General features: G+C 37.7%; 2 protein-coding genes across 3 annotated transcripts in view; one reads left to right on the top strand and one right to left on the bottom strand.

Annotated features, from left to right (window-relative positions):
• LOC138032188 (DNA repair protein SWI5 homolog) overlaps positions 1-7,222 on the top strand; it is a 7,454-nt gene extending 232 nt beyond the window's left edge. The window contains exons 2-7 of one of the 2 annotated variants that reach the window (XM_068879800.1): positions 75-206; positions 1,642-1,678; positions 5,178-5,296; positions 6,523-6,614; positions 6,780-6,863; positions 7,086-7,222. In XM_068879800.1, the coding sequence (XP_068735901.1) occupies positions 75-206; positions 1,642-1,678; positions 5,178-5,296; positions 6,523-6,614; positions 6,780-6,844 (445 nt within the window). In that variant the 3' untranslated portion in view covers positions 6,845-6,863; positions 7,086-7,222. Of the gene's footprint in view, positions 1-74; positions 207-1,641; positions 1,679-5,177; positions 5,297-6,522; positions 6,615-6,779; positions 6,865-7,085 lie in introns of those variants that run through there. The other variant, XM_068879807.1, reaches the window with a different exon arrangement.
• On the bottom strand, positions 6,500-19,252 carry LOC138032181 (uncharacterized). The gene is made up of 9 exons (XM_068879788.1): positions 18,946-19,252; positions 13,910-13,976; positions 13,381-13,494; positions 11,315-11,385; positions 10,810-10,855; positions 10,616-10,671; positions 9,847-9,919; positions 8,873-9,029; positions 6,500-7,350 (listed from the first exon to the last, which is right to left on the bottom strand). Exons 1-9 carry the CDS (start codon positions 19,153-19,155, stop codon positions 7,080-7,082), a joined length of 1,065 nt encoding a protein of 354 aa, XP_068735889.1. The 5' UTR covers positions 19,156-19,252; the 3' UTR covers positions 6,500-7,079.
• Between the last annotated feature and the right edge of the window lie 748 nt (positions 19,253-20,000).

The raw sequence follows: 20,000 nt of genomic DNA, 5'->3' as shown, positions 1-20,000 counted from the left end.
TTTTAAAAGCGTTTTAAAGCTATAGCCATTATTATTATTATTATTAAAAGCTAGGCATCTTCCTTTCGAAACAGATCTAATTGTTCTGGAAAAGATTTCAAGCCTTCCTTGTTGACGGCAAATAGCTCTGACAGTGAATCGCAAATCGCTTCTAAGACTCAGAAAACTCCAACGTTTACAGGGAGACGGTCATCGTTGGCCTCAAGGTAAGGTGCACAAATAGGGAAGACAATCTGTTTACAAACATTGCTTTTGTCTTTCAAATGTGCTAACCACAGGAACAAAAGACCCTTAGCAGAGATGCCAACCTATGGAGATCTAAAATCTGGAGATTTTTTCCAGCCGGTCTCCCCACCCCTCCCCCCTCCCCCCTCGATCAACCTACCCACTCCCTCTCCCCTCCTCTCCCCCCCCCCTTAAACGCACCCACCCATCCCCCAGCAGTTCCTTCAGACTTTAAGAATATTCTGCCGCCATTATGTCAAGATTTTTTATTGGTTAATTGGAGATCCAATCAAACAATCGGTTATATGGCTATGATAGCTAAAGGAAGGCATTTTGTTTAGTTCTATTAACGTTTGTTTGAAACTCAGAGATGAAGAAGTGCATTAAGAAACAATGAAACGAGTTTGAAAAAATTGAATTTTTTTTAAACCTGGGGATGCAATTTGAGTCTAGAATGGAGAAACGTCTGTGAAAGGTTCAGAGTTGTTTTTATCCGGGAGATTTAAGGACCCGTACGGGAGACCGGGAGATTCGTTCCGTATCCGGGAGACTCCCGGATAATCCGGGAGAGTTGGCACGTATGCCTTAGTTTCGACAGCCAATGAGGCTTATTTTACTTTGACTGGTGCATAAAACTAAACCCCTTTATCTGCAAAGTAAGGTTGCGTGGATCACAGGCAGCCCAAGCTCGGTGTACGATTTATAGACTTTGTATGGGAAAACATACTTTGAGCTTATAAATGCTAAAATAAGCTGTAAATGGTGAAATAAAGTTCGCTTACCTCTACATATGGTTGTCCTCATCTTTTCTGTGCAATCGGAGGGCAAACTTGTGTCCGGTTTAGATGGGTTTGTGGCTTTTGAATTTTTGCAATGTCGTTAGTTGTCAATCCCCCTCATAAAGAGAAGAAAGGCTGGTGACTCGTGGCGATCTTGTCCCACAAGTTGCTCTCGTATCACAAAGCAACGGTCCGAATTGCCATAAAAACACCACAGCTTTAAGGCCAGATAAATTTCTTATCACATTAACTCAACTCTTGGAGCACACAGTGAGTTCTGGCAGATAACTATATGAGGGGAAATGACAACTAACCACATCGCAAAAATTTGAAAGCCACAAACCCGTCTAAAACGGACTCAAGTTTGCCCTCCGATTGCACAGAAAAGACGAGGACAACTGTATGTAGAGGTAACCAAACTTTATTTCTACAGTTACAGCCTATTTTAGCATAAATGCTCAAAGTATGTTTTCCCATACAAAGTCTATAAATCGTACACCGAGCTTGGGCTGCCTGTGCCTGGATTGCCCAGACCTGTACAAAAGTTGTTGGCAGATGTTGAGTTTACTTTGTGAATGATTTCATGAGATTATTTTAGTGTTTTGAATAACAGGTTTTCTTTGTGTTCATTTACTAGGAGTGGCTCCAAGTTAAGTCGGCCTTTCAAATCTCCTGTAAGTAACTAGTGTCTTCAGTTTACAGTACAAGTTGACAGTCACTGTCTACTGTTACTTTCAAGAATTCAGAAATCGAAAATTGTCAGTATTCAACAGTCAAAAAATGTAAATGCTTTGTTTATAGTGGAAGTGCACTTAGCTATCAAGCTAGGTCACAGGCACCCTACTTTTAACAATCTTGCGCGGGTTGCTTGAAGCATGGTTAGCGCTAACTGGCGTTAAATACCATGGAAACCTATAGGTTTGATATCTCTTAACCAACGGTTAGCGCTAACCATGCTTTGAGCAACCGGTCCCTGAACTTAACAGAAATATGATTAAGAACCCCAACTGGCAGGAGGCAATCAGTTGGCTATTTACAAAGCGTGGTAGAGTTGAATCCGGGACAACCAGAAACAAATCCAAACCAGTGGTTACAATGGGATTTGAACCCGGGTCAAGTGCCCTTAAACCACTTGACCACCCCACCTCCTCAAAGGTAAAAAAAAGGTTAAGTCTGCATACCAGCCAAGTGGCCCATTAGGCCGGAGCTTATCCCGGTTTCTGTGGCATGAAGCGACTAAGAGTATTTTTACTCCCCACCTGGATGGGATGCCAGTCCATTGCAGGGTTACGCCCGGCATTAAATTCGCAGGTACCGTATTTACCTGTGTATAATACGCACCACAATTTTGGACTGCATTTTGAAAAAAAAAAAAAAGGTTCAAGCAGAAAACAGAGAAATTGTTCATGCAAAACTAGCGTGAAAAAAATCCATTTCCTGGATAAGAAAATTTGTTCCGCCACTTATAACAGTAAAGTAAATAAGCCTAGAAGTAAAGTGTTTAAAAACTGAAACCTTTATAGAAACTCTAACTTGTTGTCAAAATCGAACAGTTCTCTCGCACAAGATTCGTCATTGACAAGTTCATCTTTGTTGTCCATCCACAAGATCGTCTTGTGTATCATCAAGGTTTTTTTAGCACTCCATACTTGACAAAATATGACTCAATCATCTCTTCAGGATATTATGTCATGATGCACCAACGATCCACATAAAGCGATGATTTCTTCTGAGGGCTTCTTTTGGTGGCCATCGATTCCATCCGCCATCCACCTCTTCCCAAGCCTATCTTTACGTGGTTTATTTAAAGAAACATTAAGGGGCTGCAGAACTGAGGTCAATCCGCCAAGAATTACTGCTAAATTGGTGTTTTCTCTGCAAATGCTGCTTTTATGCTTTCAGTCACACGAGCCTCAAAAGCATAAATAAGCAGGCTTCTTCTTCTTCTTCTTCTCCCCAGTGCACCACATGGACGGATTGCCTTCAGTGAAATTAATGAGTGTAATTTATCAGACCGGAAGTGTAAACTCCAGTGAGTTTCGTGGCCATTTTGATGTTTCAATTAATCGCTCAAAAGTGAAGGCTATGTTGATCAGTTGTTCATTTAAACAGGAAGGTTAATTTATCTGGATCTAAATTTTTAAGCCTTACTTTTCAATCAAAAACCAACGTGTCTTTGTTTATATGTTCATGAGGGACACACGTCTAAAACAATGAATTCCATGTGTATTATACGCATCTCAATTTTCAGAGCTGTTTTAGTGGAAAAAAAGTGCGTATTATACACAGGTAAATACGATACCCATTTATGCACCTGTGGAGAGAGGCACCATGAGAGTAAGGTGTCTTGCCCAAGAACACAACACAATGTCCCCGGCCAGGGCCTGAACCCGGACCACTCGATCCAGAGTCAAGTGCCACCGCACCTCCCCCACCTCCTCAAACAGTTACACAAAATGTACTTAAGTTGGTTTGGAAGGGGTCTGGAAGTGTCATGTACTGGGTGTTAAGCAAAGAGCTGATGTCTTCCTTTCCAAGGCTTCTTCATATTAAAAGACTGATTTCGATGTATTAAAATTCAGTCCAAAACAAAAGGAATCATCTCGAGGCTCTAGGGAATAAATATAAGGATTTGTGTGAATTGATTCCCCAGAGCCTAGAGATGATGCCTTATTTTAATGTATAGAAAGTGGGGCTACACTGTATTTGGTCTTACTCAACCCACCAGATGCAATGATGCATACCATACACATGTATGCTTTTTTCATTTGCTTTTTCACTTGTCTTGGTTAATTAATTAACAAAGAGTCTCATCAAAGCATAATTGAGGTCACAGACTCACTCTCACTGTAGTATCTGATGCTTGGATGAAAGTTAATCATCCCTGAGATGTCATCTTTAGAGTTAGGACGGTGTCTTTTAATTCAAAGGTATAATTTTGTGGTTATGTGAATAAGTGGGAAAAGCAGATCTTAAAAGTGCTACTGAAATCCAAAAAGAAAATTGGGCATAACCACACATTTTTCAAAGATAATTAATTAATCAACAATATTTGTAAAAAGCTTTAAAATACAAAGCAATGTGTGGCATCGTTTAATATCTCTGGAAAATGCATGGTTACTGCTACTTTTCGCTTTGGATACCAAGAGTAAATACTAAGTTCTGCTTACTCCACATAATTTTAAACTGCGCAAAAATATCTCTGTATTAGTAAGCACCAACTGTAGGAAACTCGAGTATCTCGAGATGCACAGAACATAATTATGCGCACTAACAATAGTAGGCATCTTCCTTATTGTCAAGATCACAAACAACACACTTCTACACCACCTTCTGTCAAGGTCCATCATTCTTGGGTTCAGTGCATTAGTAAAATAGTTATCTATTATGAAGTTTACATATACTGGCAAAAACTAACGATAAAAGCGTCCGACGTTTCGGCGACATACTGGCGCCATTGTCAACTGAAGGGACACTAAATTAAATATACGATCTCAAGAAAAACTAAGAGTCCAGAGTCATTAATTTGCATGAGTTAGACAAAGACCTTAGCACGAACTGAGTCTGATTGTATATTTAAACACGGTCGTATTAATATTGTAAAATGAGTAACATCATTAACAAGACAATGTACAATCAGACTCAATTCAATTTCACGCTAAGGTCTTTGTCTAACTCATGCAAATTAATGACTCTGGACTCTTAGTTTCTCTTGAGATCGCATATTTAATTTAGTTTCCCTTGACAATGGCACCAGAATGTTGCCGAAACGTCAGACGCGTTTATCGTTAGTTTTTGCCAGTATGTTTATCTAAATCATTGTTAATTATTATTAAGTGCTCTCAACAAATAGAGATCTGGCCCCACTTGTTCAAAGACTGGATAACTTTATCCAGTGGTTCACTATCCAGAGTTAAAAGTGAACATCACTTTACATGTAATGGCAAAAGATTTTGTACTTGCCTCTACTTGTGCTTATTTATGCATATTCACAGTTACGTGTACAGAGCAAATCTTTGGACAGATTTAAATGGATACCTTTGAACAACTGGGACCTGAATTGGTCAATTTTTCTACCTTGTTAGTCACCCATTAAACAGAGCCATAAAACATGTTTTTTTTTGTCTGCTGAGTTGGTTGTGATATTGTTTTACTAATTAAAAAAACATTCAGCTTCAATCCAGAGAGCTACATGCACCTGATGAGGAAAAAGCATCATTGCTTGACCAGATTCAAACATTAGAAGAAAAGCTTGAAGTCTTGAATAAGGAAGTGGAAGAACTCAGTAAAGAGTAGGTAGATAGGCCTAATAGAGATGTTTAGCATAAGGCCACGATGTATGTAAATGATCTGTTATTAGTGAACTTAGTGGAAATACCCAGGGGATTAGGGGAAAAATGAGAGAGAGTGAGGTGAGCTTTATATTGTTGAAGACAAAATGTCGAGCAAATATCAAAAGTTGGATGTCAAAAACTATGAAACTAAAATCAACCAATTCTTCTTTTTAAGTTGCACTTAGTTATGGGGAACAGCCTCTTCGTTTTTTTTTTTGTTTTTTTTTTTTGCCAAAGTTCCAGCAGGTTTTCGATAGCTTGGCTTTCCAGTGTTTTTTTTTTAGTTTCTGAATGCGCGGCTCAAAAAATTACTTGCAAAACAGGACATATCACAAACACAATACATGCTCGAATAACTTCCTTTGAAATACAAACAGATCCCCTGGGTATTTCCACTAAGTCCACTAATAACAGATCATTTACATACATCGTGGCCTTATGCTAAACATCTCTTATAAGGCCTAACGAGGCGTAAGTTTAGCAATAGTAAAGGTTTTGTAATGAGTGACCTGTACTTTAAACCTGTTGGTATTTCATATTAATTTTTTATAAACCTAGCAAATCCTATGGTTTACATGAATTTTACTTGGATTGGACAGACACATGTAGAAAGATATTGTTAACTCTTTACCACAAAACGAGTGAATGTGCCATCTTATTAAGTTTGTGGAAAAAAATACAAGTCTTTCATTTCAGGAACCTTGCTCAAACAAACCAATAATTACTTTTGTAAGGAGTAATTTCTTTTTTGTTTTAATGATTAATATCGATAACAACTATTGATATTATTGTTATTATTATTATTATTATTATTATTATTATTATTATTATTATTAACCCTCTGGTGATGTTATTTTACCATCATTCTACGAGACCACTCATTAAAATCCCATATCATGCAAATGATTAATTTTTGTTATTTGGCATGAATGATGTCATACATGTAGTACCTTGTCTTGCCAACTCATTCCTTCCTTTGAGAAAAACATTATTTTACTTGTGGAGTCACCTGATCAAGCTGGCATCACAGGAAGACACCCAGTAATATTAGTGAACAAACTGAACGGAATTGAACTTTTGTGATAATAATTACGTTTTCAAATACCAGCATTAATTTTTGAAAGATGACAATTCTGGGAAAAAAAATAATCACAGCATTATCATTTTTGTTTTGCTTTTATTAGATACTGTGAAGGAGAGTTACAGGAGCACATAGACAAGCTTCATGAATACAATGAAATCAAGGATGTTGGTCAGCTAATCATTGGAAAATTAGGTTACCAAATGTTTTTTTCGTCCATGAAGTGATTTTTTAATGAATGACATTACACAACACTTTGCAGCCATTTCTTTCCAGTTGTGAATTACATCAGTAGTTACAGTATTGTAAGTAAGTTTTCTTTTCATCAATAATTATTTTGTTTACTTTTTATATTAAAAGCTGAGATAGACGGAACAACCACAAAAGCTATGTATCAAGAGTTTGGACTGGACCTTGATGACTAGTTTCTGGTTAATCCTTCAGGTAGGACAATTTTAATGGTTGAAAATTGCATCTGTGAAAAGTGCAAAACTATGAGGAAAATGTAGTCCTCTATAGCAATTTTGAGCAGAGAGATGGGCCATATAATTTTTTTACTGATACTTGTAATTTATATGGATTGAATATAATATTGTTACTTTCTCTGTGCACAAGTTTTTGGATATTTTTGGCATCATCCACCAAGTCAATTGTTTCCTCTTACAGGAAAATAGGCTTGTGCAGTCCCCACTCTGGATGAATGGTAAAATGCCGCCCATATTTCCTGCTTGTCTGTGTGAACATTGCACTCTTATTAATAGCTGCATCACTGGACACCTTGTACACAGGCAAGTGGTGCCAAGTCTGATACTGTTGACGCAAATGTACTGGCAGGCGCTGCCTGGCTTTCTGGTAGAATGACTGTTTGGTGATGTCTGGGGTCCTCTTTGGATTGGAGAGAAGTTTGCTCCGTGACAAAACAGTATCACTTCTGTGGCCCAGGGAACAAATCATGAACAGTGTTACAGATAAAAATTAATGTTAATAAGTATAAATCAAAAGGGGAAAAACTGATATTATAAAGTCCCTTAAATTAAATGAAAAAAAGATATTTCAGCCAGGATGTTCATTAACATCAATTAAATTGGTAAATTTTAAACTTTGTCCTTTTGCCTGTTGTTTCATCTCTACTTTATTTGCCAAAAGAAAAATGACAGATCAGCTGCAAACCCTAAAGACCTCCTGGACCAAAACGTTTATGGGGAAAATATCTTGGATAAAGATTTTGATCTAATCTAAGGACAGTGGATCAAATTTTCCAAAGCTTATAAGGACGGTGCCTACTATTGTTATTGCGCATACGTTCTGCACGTCTCCAGATACTCAGATTTCCTATCGCCAGTGCTTACTAATACAGGGATATTTTTGCGCGGTTTAAAACTATCCGGAGAAAGTAGATCTTGGTAAGTACTCTTGGTATTCAAAAAGAAAATTGGGGGTAACCATGCATTTTTGACAGATAATTAAGCTTCAATTTGAGAAAGAATGCCATACATTGCTTTGTATTTTAAAGCTTTTTACAAATATTATTCATGAATTATCTTTGAAAAATGCGTGGTTACCCCCAATTTTCTTTTTGGATTTCAATAACACTTGTTAAGATCTACGTTTTCTGCATAATCCCAGACCAGGGAAAAATATCTTAAATTAGTAGGCACCGTCCTTACTAAGGAACAAAGAACTTACGAAATGTATCAAAAGTACAGTGTAGTTAACTAAAGGCATCAAAATGTTTATTAACCCATTGACTCCCAGGGGTTCCCCATTGACAAGTAAAATCAGATTGAATGGGAGTCCAACGGTTAATGTTAGTGAATGAAACAAAGAACTGAAATGTTGACGTATTCTTAACCAAGTGTTTCTACCTAGGAATTGAAGATACTGGTAAATCAAAAAACTAGATCTATCATCTTGACAGTCACAAATAATTTTATTTTATTAGCCTGTATAGAAGTTTGTAATGCTGTTATTGCTAATACTTAATTCTTAAGGACTATGTGCATTTTGTGTGTATTATGGCACTATAAAGTCTTCTTATTTTTTAAGAGGCCAATTTCAATACGCTCAATTTTACTGTACCTAAAGTTCAATTTCAATTTCATTTTTACTGTTCAAGCAGTGTTCAGAAGTGCTTGGCATAAAACATCAGCAAATGGCACAGCAAAAGTCCAAATAAATGCCTTATTTGGAAAGGAAAAACAACTTTTAAAAAAGCAAGCAAAAAATAAGATGTGTTGGGCCAATCAAAGTTCAGTCCTTCAAAAATGTCAAAAGACAAAAAAAGGCACAAAATCCTTCTCAAGAGAGTTACTACAGTGTATCTAATGAGCACATTCAGCATTGTGATTAGCTCATTTGGATCCACGTGTGGGTTTCTGTTTTTAATAACCCTGATAACTGTGAATCTTCTAGAAACAAGGACCTTCTGGCTGCAATATTGAAGGTAAATATACCTGGCAAGTGCTTGTAGAGCTTCCTCAATTCTGCCACTGTCACAGATCTCACAGCTTTTCTCAGTGTGGTCATTGTTTAATTTCTGGCTGAGCATCTCCAGTTTGTCTGTTTTTACCCCAGAAAGAGTGCTGAAGAACTTGAGAGCTAGCTCACGTTCTTGAAACCAAAAGAGAAAGTAAACGATCCATGACCTTTCTTTACAATGCTAAACAACTTATAATAAGTATGTACATACATTACATTATTCATTTTGTTACTCCTTTTATAGAAAGAGTGAAAAATGCATGGCTAAATTACAGGTAATATGCAATAAATCAAAACATTGAAAAATTATTTAACTATAATTAACTAATTATGGTTATGACTGACATATTAATTAAAGTAGTGGTCATGTTGCTAAAATATACTGTAGAATGTCAGGTTGCCATACCACCCTTAAAATGGAAATGGCTTGAGCTCCCAGAAATGTAATGGAAATGTGGGCCAATTTGCTCTTCAGGCCAGGTTTAGAGTAGTTTTCAGTTGAGTGTTGAAAGTAATTAGATAATTACTTTGGGTTTGCATTACTTCACTCAGTGATTGGTTCAAAATTCTTGCACCACTTTTTCAACCAATCAGAAGTGAAACCAAAACCAATTGTGGCTCGTGTCTGCACATTTTCCCGCTCTTTGTGTCGGCTACGTGTAATTACTTTGAGTTTTGATTGGTTGAATGGATTGTCTCTGTCCTTCTTGATTGGCCAAAGTAATTACTTTGGTTTTGGTTTTACGACACTCATTTGAAAACCGCTCTAATTGGTTGCAATTAATATGGTCTTACTGCTGAATTCCATCATTTTGCAATCAAGTGCGAGTAAAACATGGCTTGAAATGACTTTGAGTGCTTCTTCTGAACTAACACAAACATGAAAATAATACTTAGTCTACTAATATGGTGTGGATAATTTATAAGGAAAAAGTAAAGCAAAGTGAACCTTTGTGTGTAGCTGTTTTTAGCCATGATTCGACTGCCTCCAGTGAGTGGGGATGAACAGACTTCTTGATGGACTAAGAAAAGGAAAGGTTAGAGTTTTAGAAAAAAGAACTGAAATCATGGTTAATAATCATGATAATAATTTAATAATAATAATAATGATGATAGTTATTATAGTAATTATGGTGACCTTTGCTTATAAGGTGTCAAGTTTACTTTATAGCACTGAGACATAATAGATTAACACCCCAATCTGCGATTAATAACCACTTAATAACTGAAAGTGAGGTCATTACAGCAAAATCTCGAACGGAGGCCTTGTTGTATAGCGAGATTAATACAGCTAGGCCAAGGTTTGAGAATTTTGCTGTAACGACTGAACAGTCAAGGTTATTAAGTTGTTTATCATATGGCTAACAGAACGGTTCTTAATTAAAGAAGAAAAACTAAATGTGCATAATCCATAATTGGCCTGTGGGCATTACCGGGTAATAATGCCCTAGCGCTTAGCTGCTCTTAGCCAATCAGAGTGTGCATCATATTGACCAGAAACACTGTCTAGCCATATATTAATAAAAATTAATTTATTAATACCAACTGAGGTTTGAATTTTGCTCATCTCAAGAGCCTTAACAATGTAATTTTATGCAGAAGGAAAACAAAAGTCTGAGTCCATTCAATTGTATTTCTTTTTTCAGTCACAATCATGCAGATTACTATTTTCTTAACAAATTTTCCTATTTTTAGACTGTTTACAAACAAGTTAATACCTTGTCATTAATTGCAAGCTTTTTGGCTTCTTCCAAGTCTTTCAAAATGTTCTTATCTGCATGGTGCAAGATGACAAGGAAAAAACAGCAACATTAATTATAGGGTATTTCCATGATGCCAAATATTTCAATTTACCTATATGGTTACAATATTATTGTAAACTAAAATTTAATGCAAAAAGAAGACTGTTTACCTTGGCTTTTCTGTTTAGTCAAATTTCTCACAGCTGGCAGGGGTGTCTATGAAAGTAAAAAAAAATCCATACGACAAGAGAATACACTGTACATGTACTTCATTTGAACATATACATGTAATGCAAGAGTGTTTATTATAAATTGAAGGGATAAATTCTCTTTTTATTGATAACCACTTGCTCTGCTGTTTCTATAAACACAATAAACGCTGATATTACTCAAAGGATATTCTTCATTTCTTTCTGCCAATATAGCAGTTGTATCCCCAATGTAGAAACTGAAAAGTACTACTGTGCAGCTATTCTGAGTTATAGTTTAACAAACAGGCCTTATACTGTAGTACTGTGTAAAATGATTTAAATTATTGCTATTGCAGTTTGTTTCATAAATCGAATCGGAGACAAAAACACAGACACTCGTCTTTTACTTGTGTTATGCGTGCTTGCATAAATTGTAAAACATTTGCTCATAAGGTGAGAGGAAGAACAGTTATGTGTCACTGACTTGAACTGGTGGTGTAGCTTGCCTCTGCGCTGGGTTTTTCTTCACAGAGTTAGCTGAGTCCAACCTTGGTACTGCATTTAAAAAGGGATTGTCAGTATTAACTTGTTTGACTTTATTTGCATGAATTGTTAATTTCAGTTTAGTGTCCCCAATTAGCGCTCCAGTGCTAGAATGACTGGACACTTTATCCTTTCCTTTCCTTTTCAACTCTTAATTTAAAGCAAGAATAATAGTTGTAAAGGCTTGAAATTAAGTCTCAATATTTAAAGTGGTACTATGAGCAAAAAATCATTCCCTTTTTTTCTTCAGATTTTGAAAGCGTGTTCGCTTAACACCTAACTGGCAAAATTTTGAGCTTTGAATTTTATCCAAAGCCTGTTTATTTTGAGTGTAAGTTTTGGATTTCATGGTCTGCCATTACTCATGTTCAAAACTGGCCGATTGGACCTCAGAGGGTTGGATCTAGAGAAAATGACGTCATCTACTCACTAGCTTAAAATTTCAGCGTGTAAACGCAATTTATTATATATGCAAAACACGGGTTGAAAAGTCTGAAAGCCAAAACCCCTGTGCTGCATATTAATTAGGCCGCGTACACACGCATTGCATTCTTAAACTAGTGAGTGTTTGACGTCATTTTCTCCTCGACCCAGCTCTCTCAAGATTTTAAAGTTAGTAATGGCGGACCAATAAATAAGAAAATTCCAGCTAAAATAAACAGGTGTCTTTAAAATCAGAACTTAAAACTTGGGTGAGTTAGTGTTTAGTTAACATAGTTTTGAAATCCAAAGGAAAAACAAAATTTTTTTTTGGTCGTAGTACCACTTTAACAATTATTCGCCAAAGGCGAAGTGATTATCGATGAATATTCACTGAGACGAAGTCGAGGTGAATATTCACCTATAATCACTGAGCCTGAGGCGAATAATTGTTTTAATTAGTATAAATACACAGGTGATTATCTCAAAAAAGACAAAAAAAAAACATTTCAATGCGAAATCATCTTCACTTACAGTGGCAAAGCAACTACTGGCAGCCATTTTGTCCATTGAGGTGATTATCGGCTGATAATCCGAGATAGCGAGCCAATGAGAGCGTGCGCTTTTGCATAATCACCTGATGTGTATTTATACTAATATGGCTATAATGCTAATTGCAGCTAATGGATGACCAAAATATACAGGACCTTTCACTATAGGCAGGCAGCTCCTAGATAAGGGCGGATCTCATGGTGGCTTACCCTGGCAACTCAAACATCAGACCCACGCAACAGACACAACCCTAGGCCTTCCATTAGGGGAAGGGGGGTGGGACTGGGGGCAAAAGTGTGGGCTTTTCAATTTTTGGTTGTGCCAATGTCTTTCTAACTAATCTGCACAGATTTCTAAACTGAGTCTCACAAAAGCCCAGCTCTGAACCAGAATTAAACACTTTAAGGTCACAAGCTTCTGAGCCGGCCATTCTATGCACCCCAAGTAATGTAATAAGTACCGGTACTAATCTGCACTATTTAAGCTTCGGCACTCATTCAAGGATGGTTAGTTATTGATGTCATCATCAAGGGTGACCTTTATATAATTTACACACAGCATCTTCACCTCACCAAGTCCTAATGCAATGCTACGTAGTTGTCGTAAAGTGTTGCACCTGACTGTGCCATATCGATTCTAGTCACGACTGTGTACACAAATCCAACTTTAGTTACCCTTTTCTATGTTTGCCAGATAACTTAACTTTACTCTACTTCCTTTTTATGACAGTCATGCCCTAATGACCTTAAAGTACTCAAAGTCACTGTCTTTATTGAGTGTTAGGGTTAGCGTTGATTGCTAATGATGCAAGGTACCTATTATTAAGAAGCCCAAATGATAGTCCCTTCGTCCATTAGCCAGCATCTTTAAGATCACTTTGACTGCCCACAAAAATGCAAGTTTATAAGTAAGCAGAAAAAGTTAACACTTTTAATAAGAGGCTAATTTGAAAATGCTGTTTACATTCATTTGTTTTACAGGTGTATTGTGACCCACTTGTTCTACAAAATATTTCTCTTGATAATCAAGACTTACATTCATCCTTTTCTCTTGAAACTGGCTGAATTTGAGGACTTCTATTGGATCTCCTGCTATGAGCAGACATTCTTGATCCCAGCTTCTCTCTTTCTTCATTATACATGTATCCTCCTAGATGTCAAAACAAAAAAATTATGCTCAGCCTGATTATCTCTCAAATAGACCCTGTGAACAAAGTACACAGAATATTTGAAACTCTTAATTAATCCATTCACTCCCCAGGTTCTCCAGGATGTCCCTGGTTGACTAGTAAAATTGTTGGCTGTTAGACAGAGTAAAATCTGTTAAGTCTCACTCCAAGTCCTGAGTCAATGAGTTAATATTACACATGCAAATGCAGCAACCCAGTAAGTAAGAATAAAACGCAAACAGCGGTTACAAACATTTGCTTGAATGCATAACTTTTTGTAAACTTAACGTTTCGTATGTTACATCATCAGAAGTGATTATCATTCAGCTACAGATAAATTTAAATTTAAAAATACAACTATACGGACTGGGATACTAAGTATTAGTGTGCTGTTACCTGCAGCCTGAAGTTGAGCTCTGTTTTGTTGAACAAGTCTTGATGGAACACGCCATGCCATAAAACTCTGTAAAACAAATATATTAACGTAAATTAACCAGACAAGGCCTGTAAAGTTGAGAGCTAGGGCCTTGTGTAGGACTATGCATGCCATAATAATAACAATAATAACTTTATTTCTATAGCGCTCTTATCCTATGTTCAAGGCGCTTTACAATCATGTATATAAACACATTATCAATAAATATTTACAAATTTACAATCATTTTCTATTATATTTACAATGATTAAAAAAGGAAAAATTAAAATAAAGCAATATATGCAAATCAATAGAAACAATGATCTGTTATTACTAAATTTACTAAACAAGTACGTCTTAGGTTATCTTATTAAAACTCGAGATTACAATGATTAAAAAGGGAAAAATTAAAACTAAAGGAATATATACAAATCTATAGAAACAATGATCTATTATTACTAAATTTGCTAAACAAGTACGTCTTAAGTGATCTTTTAAAAGTCGAAATGTTGTTAGACTTCCGAATTTCATAGGGTATTAGGTTCCATTCTCTTGGTGCATGAACAGCAAATGCTCTGTCTCCATAAGTCTTGGTATACGATCTAGGTTGCATTAAAAATTCATTACTAACAGACCTCATTGATCTAGTATGAGAACGATAATGTAGTTTCTGAGCTAAATAGCTAGGCGATATCCCATTCAGTGCCTTATACACTAAAAGCAGATTCTTGAAAATAATACGGTATTGAATCGGCAGCCAGTGAAGCTCGCACAAAACAGGTGTGATATGCTGAAACCTACTCATTTGCAACACAACTCTAGCCGCCGTGTTTTGTACATACTGCAATCTTTGTAACTGATATTTAGGCAGGCCATATAATAATGCATTACAATAATCTAGTTTCGATGTGACAAATGCGTGAACAACAACTGCTGCAGATTCTTTAGTGAGATACTTCCTAATTCTAGATAAATTCCTGAGATGATAAAATGATGAACTACAGATGCTAGACACATGTGCATGAAAAGACATGTGCTCATCAAAGATAACACCAAGACTCCTTGCCGACTGAGAGGCAGCCACGCTCTCATCACCAACACATAGGGACTGAAAGGATGGAGAGGGACGATACTTTGAGTGGATGAGCATGACCTCCGTTTTGTCGTGGTTTAGCTTCAATTCATTAAGATCCATCCAACGACAAATAGCAGAAATGCAGTTCTCGACCCTCGATTTAGTAGCGTCCACATCCGCCGATTTGAATGCAAAATATAACTGAGTATCATCGGCGTATAGATGATAATCCAAGCCATAAGATCTTATCACTTTTGCAAGTGGCGCGGTATATAGAAGGTAGAGCACAGGTCCCAGAACTGAACCTTGGGGAACTCCCACGGGAAGATCTCGTACCGTAGAATTCGTCTCATTGATGTGAACAAACTGAGTTCTTTGAGAAAGATAAGAATTAAACCATCGTAGTACAGTTCCTCTGATGCCAAATGATTTCTGCATTCGTGCCAGCAACAAGGTATGGTTAACGGTATCAAATGCCGCCGACAAATCCAATAAAACAAGGAAAACATTCTCGCCCTTGTCCAATGACAGCATAATGTCATTTGTAACGGTGAGAAGCGCAGTCTCGGTGCTGTGGAAAATCTTGTATGCCGATTGAAGAGGCTCATGTAGATCATTTTCGCAAAGGTAGTTATTCAATTGCACAAACACTGTTTTCTCTATCAATTTAGATAGGAACTTTAAATTCGACACAGGGCGAAAGTTACTAAACTGCTCAAAATTTGCATTTAATTTCTTAAGAAGAGGTAATAGCAGCGCAACCTTAAGTTCCTTGGGCAACAATCCAGATGACAATGACAAATTAATCACCCTTCTGAATACAGGAACAAGACTAGAATAGCATTGCCGCATGATACTTACTGGAAGTGGATCCAGTACGCATGCCTTAATAGTTGAACCTCTAGTCAACCTTAAGACGTCTTCATCTGCTATCATTTCGAACTCGCTAAAGCATGACGTACACTCAAAATCCTCCATAGTGCGCTCCCCCAGATATTCTTTCCTAATCAGCAACTCATCACGAATTCGCACAATCTTGGCACTAAAGAAATCGGCAAAGGCATTCGCGAGTTCTTGGTCACTGTTCGCAGACGGATATCTTTTGTCTTTGTTCCTTTGCAGTAACTTATCAACTGTGCGAAAAAGTAGCTTGCTATTATGGACATTGTCCTGAATAACTGCTGAATAATGCTGTTCTTTCGCCTTATAGAGCATAGCATTTACAACATTGCACTGTTCCAGATAATTCACCCTGTCAATCTCAAAACCAGTCGAACGCCATTTACGTTCAAGCCTTCGCCTCTTTCTCTTCTGGATGGCGATCTCCTCATTATACCAAGGAGCACTTGGTCGAATAACAATAGTGCGAGTTCTTTTAGGTGCCAACCTGTCCAAAGCCTTGCATAAGACCTCATCATACTCCCTAGCCAATGACTCAATACTTTGCGAGACACACTCATCCAACAAACCCGACGATCCAATAATATCATTAAAAGCATCAAAATCAAAACCCTTTAATTTACGAGAGACGACAGTTCTCCTCTCATTTAGTGGTTTCCGTAAATTCAAATTAAAGTAAACAACCTTATGATCCGAGATAAACTGTTCCATGACCGTAACATTCTTTAAGCCTAAGGCACCCTCAGTCTCATTCCTTGTAATGACCAAGTCCAATATATGACCTCATTCATGGGTGGGTACACACACATGTTGCTTTAAATTGAACAAATCCAGTAGCTCTCTAAATCGTGTCGCGTCCCCATCGGCCTTGTCGTCAATATGGAAGTTAAAATCCCCATATATCAAAAGCTCTTCTGAGCATATTACAGTCTCTTCCAATAGACTAGAAAACTCCTCCAGAAAGACTCCAACTGAAGCACCCCCCGGGGGACGGTAGACAACGATTGCTCTCAAACTCTTACGAGCAACAAAAGTGACATCCATGCATTCAAATGATGTAAAAGAATGCTCACATAACCTTGTTTTAGAGCCAATACCTTGCTTGTAAAGAAGGCCCACGCCTCCGCCCCGTCCTACCGATCGTGGGGTGTGCAGGAGACGATAACCATTCGGACAGAGCTCTCCAATAGTCACTTCACTACCTTCCATATGCAACCATGTTTCTGTAATCCCAACAAATCCACCTTATAATCCACAACGAAGTCTTTAACAATAAGAGTTTTGTTGCATAATGAACGAGCGTTCATAAGGCACGAGGTGAATTCCCTGTTGAACGAAAATTTAGGAGCAACACTGACGCGATCCAAAGAACGAAGATTATGCAAATTAGATCCCTTTGGAAGAGAATGTCGACTCCGTAGGTGTCCATTCTTGACCGTTCGATTTAAAGAAACAATTGTTGTAATCCGACTATCAGGGCCTGGATTCAATTTAAACACCAAGTCGCCCACATCTAGAATAAGATGGAAAGTCGCATTCGAGTTCGCATAGTAAGCACACGGTCTTTTGTGTCGCCTTAACTTGATCTTTAGCGAACCGCGACGAGTGTTTGAGGAGCCCAGTAACGCAGTGAAGCGTCCAAGGAGATCATTGTTAGAATTCCAGGGCAGCCAATACAATAGACCGCAATCAGCATGCAAATGACCATGCAAATGATCGACTAGACTGTCGCCTCGGAAAACCAGCGAAACCCAGGATAAATAATCTTCAAATTCCCTTACGTTCATCCATTTCACATAATCAAAACCACTCCAGCGATAAGCTACCCCATTTAGACGTCTTCTAGACTGTTTTATCGTGCCGAACAGTTGTCCATAGAGGAGGAAAAATAACATAAACGCGCACCACAAAATACGGTGGCCAGCCACATCACGCATCATTGAACACCCTTTTTTCCTTTAGGGGTAGTGGCTGTTGCCTGATTCTGCCACCTTGTTGTTTCCTTTGATAGGAAAACATGTTCGTCACTGTTTTTCACAACCATGGGCCAAGCTGCTTGGAGCAGAGTCAGCAAAAGTCGTGTTGTACAAGTATGTGACCAAAGCCTTAAAGGGGTGCCATTGTATTTAAGTCTGTTTAGTGTTAATCCCCCAGGAGGGAGGGAGGCTTTTGCATATGAAGGAGTGGGTATGCTTGTTGGATATCCGATACCCGGTGATACCCGAGTGTGTCACTGATGTTCTTACCACATTTTGACGTCTTCTGTGATCTATTACTGAACAGACCCACGACTACATGGAATCTATTTGTTTTATATAATAAAGAATTAAACTTTATTCGCATAAAAGCTGATGGTGACGTCAATCGTGCGTCTGTCCTCTAATAGATCGTAGGCAAGAACCAATCAAAATCCGTGAATAACTTGGGTTATTATATAACATCATTTAGAACATTGCTGTAAGTGGTTTTCGCGTTACTGTACGTCATCGCTGCCATACCATTGTTATCTTTGTCCCTGGAGAATGGTTGCTAACCACCTATATATAATATATCAGAGCTAGACTTATGAGGTCTTCACACTAGGACTAGGTTCCACAATGATCAAATTCTGCCTCATGGCTTTCCCGGTACCCTTTCACCCTTTGTAACTTTTCATTTTGATTTAACTCGAGAAATTTTATTTTAACATTAAAATTTATTGTATTCGTTAACCAATATTAGTATTGCATAGTTACAGAATAGAAGACCGTAACTCGATCTCTGCAAAGTGTAGGTATTTAACGTAATTTGTAAATATAACGTAATTCAATGGAAATAACTAGGACTATGATATTCTAGTTTTTCCTGGTAATGACAATTAATTGACGGCTAACAGCTTTTCAACACGATCTAAGCTTGCGTTGGCGCCGCGAAACTCATAAATTGTAGTTGTAAACAAATCAAGAAAATCAAGAAATTTGCTAAGAAGGTGCAAGGCAAGTGGCATGTTAACTTCTGGATACTTTTAGCATAAGATTTTGGAATTGCTAAGACGTCACTCACCGGTACTGAAACGCCACTAGCCGCCGACAGGGATCTCTGCAATTCTCCTTCTTTGGAACTGGTTTTCGGGCCCTCAATGTCGGATTTGTACGGAGTTCCAGCTGGGAAAACTCGGGAAGACTCTTGCTTGTACTTGTTTTTGATCGAGCGAAGAAAGCCAGCTGGCAGGCTTTCCGTTCTCGAGTCTCCAATTAAATCTATCAGGTCCATGAAGTACGAGATTCTCAAATTTCTTCTCGAATTCTTCCTTTCACTCCCGCACCATTTTCGCGTTCGACAGAACCTTGACAACCAGCCTCGATTTCCTTTTACTGTAGCATTTAAATATATTGGATTGGACTTTTGGCCTACTAAACTGTGGATTGTAAAAAAGTGTTCCCCTTGTCTTGGGAAAAATACCCCTGTCAGACAATGCTATATTACCGCTTAGGAAGAAATTCGGGGACTTGTATTACACTGGAAGTAAAAACGCACGTTTAGGAAGTAAACGATTCTTGAATTATCGCTCGAACTTTCTGGTTCGTTTTCATTTTGTCAGTGGTGGCCAACCGTGAATCGAAGCGTACGCTACTTTAGCCAGCACATAAATCCTAAATAGTAATGATTTTTATTTAGTCTTTGTGTTTATTGAACATACAGTGTAATTTTCTTCATTTCTAGTGCACCTTTTTCTGTTCTCTAAGAAGGCTGAAATAAGTAAACCAATGAACCAATTCATTGTTATAAATAGCAAGCAAATCAGAAATAATAATTAGTATCATTACATAACTGAAGTTGAGGTTTTAAACCTTTGCAAAAACCGTGGACGATAAGTCTTGAACAGCGTTGGATCAGAAAAGATCGTGATCAAAATTGATTACATAGGTGATTAATGAAAAGTCTCTGCCGTGATTTGTTGCGCTCGAGGTCATTATTCTCGTGGGCGGGGTACTCAACAGATGCTTGAGTAGGGAGGTGCGGCCCGGAAGCTCAAACCTTGTCCCTGTTTAAGACACAATTATCTTTCGTCTCTTTTTTTTATTCACCGACTGATTCACCTTTTCATAGGTTTGGTC

The sequence above is a fragment of the Montipora capricornis genome, chromosome 2 (genome assembly GCF_036669925.1).
Source record: "Montipora capricornis isolate CH-2021 chromosome 2, ASM3666992v2, whole genome shotgun sequence".
NCBI classification, from domain to species: Eukaryota; Metazoa; Cnidaria; class Anthozoa; order Scleractinia; family Acroporidae; genus Montipora; species Montipora capricornis.
This window is presented reverse-complemented; position numbering and strand designations above follow the sequence as displayed.